The sequence below is a fragment of the Pistacia vera genome, unplaced genomic scaffold (genome assembly GCF_008641045.1).
Source record: "Pistacia vera cultivar Batoury unplaced genomic scaffold, PisVer_v2 Contig206, whole genome shotgun sequence".
NCBI lineage: Eukaryota > Viridiplantae > Streptophyta > Magnoliopsida > Sapindales > Anacardiaceae > Pistacia > Pistacia vera.
Window position 1 is genome coordinate 1548943 of NW_022196009.1, and position 6000 is coordinate 1554942.

The window sequence follows — 6000 nt, forward strand, 5'->3', positions numbered from 1 at the left end:
AACCGAAAAACCGGTTCAAACACAAATGCGAACGGGAATCGCAATGATTTTTTTATAAAAAAAAATCGATTTTGGTTAAGCGGTTTCTAAAATTGGTTGAACCAATAACCAAACCACAAAATCAGTTCAGTCACTTTTTCGAACCGAAATTGAACCAGTTTTTTTAATATCAATTTTTCAGTTCGGTTCAATTTTTGTGATGAATTTCAACTCTTAAAATGTCTCACTATTTAATAAATTGGAGATAGTGATCATGAAGCGAAAGTTTTTTTGTTGATTAATGCGTCGCTTATCAACTTATTTAATTCTATTGAACAAAAATGATTTTTTTTTAAGTCTTTAATTATGGGTTTAAGACTTTTTAATTATAGCCCCCCAACGTGACAAATTAAGTTATAAGATAGAGTTAGGTTGATAAAGTGATTTACGTCACATGAAGGATGTGCTCACGAGGGCTTTAATTACAACTGCAGATGCCCACAAAATGCACTCAAAAATATATTTGTGTAAAGCATAATGAAAACCTGATTCTTCTAGTTATCTCTAAAATGAAGGACGGAAAAGAGAAAGCAAAAAGAAGCAAAGGGGCCCCAAATCAAACGTTATTGTAGGCAGACTTGACCACATTCCACCTTGGAACAGCGCCGCATCAACACAAACAATATACATTAATTACTCTTTACATACTTTTAAAATGTTAAATTCACCCCCACATATGGACACTCTTGCTGGCTTGAACTGGCCAGATCTCACAACCAAAAAGCTACTATTCATTCAAATTTAGTTTATGATAACCTGCCAAAATATTGCATATATGCCAAGCCTTTTATTCAGTCACAAAGTCTTGGAATGCAGAGCAGAGATTTTAGGTTGAGTTCCTTGAATGTGGAATCTAAGTGGGGTTAGTAACATAACTATCATATGGTCCACTTACATTTTGAATTAAGAACAAAAGGGTCTGCAAGCATTAGCGTAAAAAGTTAGTTTATTGATTTACCCGTATGGTTTTATAATTAGAGAAGAGAGCACAACCAGACCATCCAACAAATAAATAATTACTACTTGAGTCATCTTCTAATCAAATTCTATTCTTTACGTTTTTGTTATTTTAAGCAATTTTTCTTCTGAAAAAATGAATGGAGAAACTCTTAAGAGATGGAAATGGGAAAGCAAAAGATTAAAAGTGAAGATTCTATGTTACAAATCCAAGCTGGAAGGGTAATAATAGTAAATAATTATTATGTAAAAAATTAAGGCATAATATAATACTTTGTCTTGCCCACTAAGGTTTTGATTCATGTGTTGTGTAGGTGAGGGCCTTACCATCCACTCCACAATCAAAACTTCTGGGCAAAGCACCCCTCTTGTCTTCTTGAAAAGGAAGATTTACCAATAGTGTTTCAGACTTTTCAACCATTAAATATCACCATAAAGCATACCATCAAATTATATATACATATACTTCTGAATTGTGGGATAAAAGATTTATCATGCATTAATCATCTACCTAGAGGAACTCGAAAACAAAACTAATTAGGTAGAGTGATACATCATGAGGATCTGTTTATAACTATATATATCCAGAGTAAAACATGTATAATTTTGTATAACAAGCAATACCCAAGTGAGAAAACTGTAGTAGTTAAATGAATTTGCCAATATACCAACTCAAGAAAGTAGCTATCTAACCAAATGAGGTCCATCTGGATATCCTTTTAACATAAAAATATTGAACTGTAAAGGAGAGATACAGGTAAGAATTTGTAATAACTTCTCTGTATTAGGAAAATTAAACTTAAATTTTAATACAAAAAAAGTATAATGAAGTGGGCTGTTAAAGTAAAGTTGGAAAGATGATTGAGGTCCTGGTGATAGTCTAATTCATTTAATAAAGGTGAAAATCGCCTCCTAACTTTCATGATTATAAACCGACAAGGTGCATTTTGGTCATTTCTGCTCTATCTAATATATTATGTTTAGCGGTGTGGCCGTGGAGTAAGGAATTTAGCTTCTGTTTCTTTAAAGCCAGTCTAGTTTATATTCACCTACCAGAAGAGAAAGAGAGCCATCATTCTAAAGAAAAAAGAGCTACCAAAAACAAAAGAAGAGAGATTGCACAAAAGGGCTCTGTCCATACAGCAATGGCTACACAGAAACAGAGTTTGGATCAGCAACAGTCTCAGATTCAACGGGTTAAGAACTCTGGACTTATCAGTCCTGGAAAGGATGACAAAGAGGAGGAGATGTCAAGATCCGCATTGGCTTTGTTTCGAGCTAAAGAAGAAGAGATTGAGAAGAAGAAGCTTGAAGTGAGAGACAAAGTTTGTGCTCAGCTAGGAAAAGCTGAAGAAGCAACTAGACGCTTAGCTGAGATTCGAGAAGTGAGAGACAAAGTTTTTGTAAAATTTTACATTAATTGCACACAAGATCATGATGATATACTAGTTTCTTGTTAATGAGATGTGATTTTTTTAATGAATTTTACAGGAGCTGGAAGCTTTGACTGATCCGATGAGGAAGGACGTGTCAGTTGTACGTAAGAGGATTGATACAGTAAACAAGGAGTTAAAGCCTCTGGGGCAAAGCTGCCAAAAGAAGGTACATTTTTACAGCCAATTTACTAATTAACAAATGATTTTATCTTGGAAATGAAGCGATCCCATTTTGTTTAATTGCATATGAGACAAATTTCACAGATTTTTATAAAAATTTAGAAGATGCGTGGTTGATTTAGGTTTCATCTAAATGTCTCTTAAAATCAGAAACTTTCACTAATTCATAAGCAATCTCGTGTGCCGTACAAATTTATTGTGATTATAGGAAAGGGAATACAGAGAAGCCCTTGAAGCTTTCAACGAGAAGAACAAGGAAAAGGCTCAACTTGTCAGCAAGCTGATGGAAGTAAGTAAAGTAAATACCAAATCTTTGTCTCTGGTTTTTTTAAGCATATATATACATATCGACAGTTTCTGATACATGTTGACATTCTTTTTCTTCCCAGTTGGTGAGTGAAAGTGAGAAACTAAGAATGAAGAAGCTTGAAGAGCTGAGCAGAAACGTTGAACTCCTGAAATAAACAGTGATAAATGCCAACTGGGTTGTGTGTTATGTAATTAGAATCATAATGATTTTCCATTAGTTTGTGATGATTTCTGTTTTGTGTATTAATTTTGTTTTTTGATTGCGGTTCCATGGTGGAGTCTCGCTGATTTAGGGAAAGAAACATCCAGCAGGTTTGACAGTACCAGAGACACATGTCGTTGTATTCATTAATGTGAGACATATCTTTTTTAGTCTTGAAAGTAAAGTTGCATTGCAAACCATTAATATTTTCTATTATTTGTATATCTTAAAATCGATGTGCCAACCTACTTGCTTTGTTGACTACATAAAGTTGGAAAAGCGATTCCAGCATTGTTTATGAAGTATGCTCCACATAACTGTTAACATTAATTATGTTACATTAGTTGCGCAGCTGTTTTATTCTGTTCTTCTCCTAATTATCAGTGAGGAAATGATTAGAGTATACAAAAGAAACTGAAAGTAAACAATATTTGTAGATTTCTTCTTCTTAGAGAAGAGACTACAATTGTTATTGATCAAGAAAGAAAGAAAAAAACAGATTCCAACTGAACGGATTAAGGATTAGGTCAGACCGCAGCGGGCTCTTCGACTCGGTGTATTTGATTTTCTCCCCAACTGTAGAACGATGTTTAGACTGAATCAGCATATTAATTTAAACACGAGAATGTTTTAATAACTCCTTTTCAACTTTCGAGCCTCCATTGTTAGTCGTTACAACCTGTATAGTACAATGCACTTGGATTTTTAGTTTTTTAATTTGTTAACCATTTCCTTAGTCAAACATAATTAAATATGATAAAAGAAACTAATAGCGGAAAATTAGATATAACGTATTGTGTTACAACATTTCTCAAACAGGGGACAAATTTGGCAAAAGATTTGTTATAAATTGGTGGCACGAGCCTTCTTCAACGCATCATAAATGTGGTCTCGCACAAGTAGCTAGTATTTCATATAATTAATCCTGCAAAGGACTACAACAAGAAGCTAAAAGAACAGTAAAAGAAGAAAGTACAACATGGTGAAATTGATCAACGTAGCGTTTCTATTGGCACTGTTTGTATCAACAGCAGGAGCTCAGACAATTTTTGACGTGTCGAAAGATGGCGCAAAAGCTAATGGACCAGATATCAACCCGGTAATGCTTCGAATGCGATCGAAAATACATATGCATAAGGATTTCGACTCCGTTTATTTCATTTCTTGAAATTAATTATCTTTTTCACATATAATGTTCCTTGTCTTAGGCTTTAACAAGTACATGGAAAAAAGCATGCGCATCACCTAGCCCAAGCAAAGTGTTGATTCCAAAAGGGACATTCTCGTTAAGTCCAGTGACCTTAGAAGGCCCTTGCAAGGCTGCTATTGAGGTTCAAGTTCAAGGCACCCTCAAGGCGCAGTCAGGCGTTGGCAAAACGACAGAGGATGGCGGTTGGGTTACTTTCCAGCACATTGAAGGCTTCACATTATCGGGTGGTGGGATTTTTGAAGGCCAAGGAGGCTCATCTTGGGGATCCTGTGGCAATGACTATTGCAAACAACTTCCCATTGTAAGTTTATTATCCAGTCGCATACATACGGCACGACTAATTAAAGAGTAATACTACACATACATCATTTTCATATAATATTTCTCATACAACATTATGTGGCAAGATATGATTGGCTAATTTAAAGTTAAAATTAAATTTTCACCCAATCATATCTTGCCACATAATGTTGTATGAGAAATGTTGTATGGGAATGATGTATGTGTAGTATTATTCCTAATTAAAATGTCTACTATTTGTATGGAACTAACGAAACTTGTTCTGTTTCTTTATATACATAGAATATGAGGTTCGACTTCATCACCAACGGGTTGGTCCAAGATGTAACTTCCTTAAACAGCAAACAATTTCATGTTAACCTCCTAGGTTGCAAGAACTTTAGCTTCCGTCGCTTTACGTCACCGCGCCTGCTGACAGCAAAAACACCGATGGAATCCACATCGGAAGATCCAGTGGAATTGAAATTACAGATTCAAAAATTGGAACAGGTGATGATTGTATCTCCATCGGGGGTGGCAGCCAAAATATATCAATTACAAAAGTTGCATGCGGACCTGGTCATGGCATCAGCGTCGGAAGTCTAGGACAGTACGGCAATGAATAGCCTGTGGTTGGAATCACTGTCAAGGGTTGTACTCTCACTAATACCGACAACGGTGTGAGAATCAAAACTTGGCCAGCTTCCTATGCAGGCACCGCATCTAACATGCATTTCGAGGACATTACTTTGGTTAACGTCAGTAATCCTATCATCATAGATCAAGCCTACTGCCCACATGATGACTACAACGCAAAGGTATAATGGTTTAATTTTTCTTTTCTTTTGTCTTTATGAGAGCTCATGATATTGACTATCATATCCGCAATGTTTTATTTTCCCCGCCTTAGCTTTCATCGAAATTAAAGATCAGCAACGTTAGCTTCAAGAACATTCGAGGCACTTCCGCAACTCCAGTCGCTGTAAAGCTTGCTTGTAGTAGTGGTGTACCGTGCGAGGGTGTGGAGCTTGATATCATTGACCTTAAATACATTGGAAAGGAAGGGCCTATTACATCAGAATGTATCAATGTTAAACCTATGATGACCGGCGTACAAGGCGCACTAGCATGTGGCGGCACAACTGGCGCCGCCCCCGCACGCAAAGCTTAATTTAATTTCAAATGTGTGTGCAGACCATATATATCCGTTCACGAGCATTTTCGTGTCGACACGTGCACGATTCGATCAGTTATGAATGTAAACTCTTTCATTCATGGAATTAGTTCAAAGTTACCGTTGTACTCATCGGTTTAAACGAATGTTGTGCGAGTTTCTCGACGCAATTAAATTAAACTCAAACTGAACTTCGTATGCATGAAGCTAAACC

At 36.0% G+C, this 6000-nt stretch overlaps 1 protein-coding gene and 1 pseudogene across 2 annotated transcripts; both read left to right on the forward strand.

The window, feature by feature from the left end:
* The first annotated feature begins 1996 nt into the window (after positions 1 to 1996).
* Positions 1997 to 3339, forward strand: LOC116129063. Of its 2 annotated transcripts, none has more exons than XM_031414819.1 (4): positions 1997 to 2381; positions 2488 to 2598; positions 2821 to 2910; positions 3002 to 3339. In XM_031414819.1, the coding sequence occupies exons 1-4, from the start codon at positions 2142 to 2144 to the stop codon at positions 3074 to 3076; spliced, it is 516 nt and encodes a 171-aa protein (XP_031270679.1). In that variant the 5' UTR covers positions 1997 to 2141; the 3' UTR covers positions 3077 to 3339. The 2 variants fall into 2 exon arrangements, with proteins under 2 accessions (XP_031270679.1, XP_031270680.1); XM_031414820.1 differs by having other exon boundaries at positions 2821 to 2901.
* Positions 3340 to 4102: 763 nt separating this feature from the next.
* On the forward strand, positions 4103 to 5783 carry LOC116129011 (annotated as a pseudogene).
* Positions 5784 to 6000: the final 217 nt, after the last annotated feature.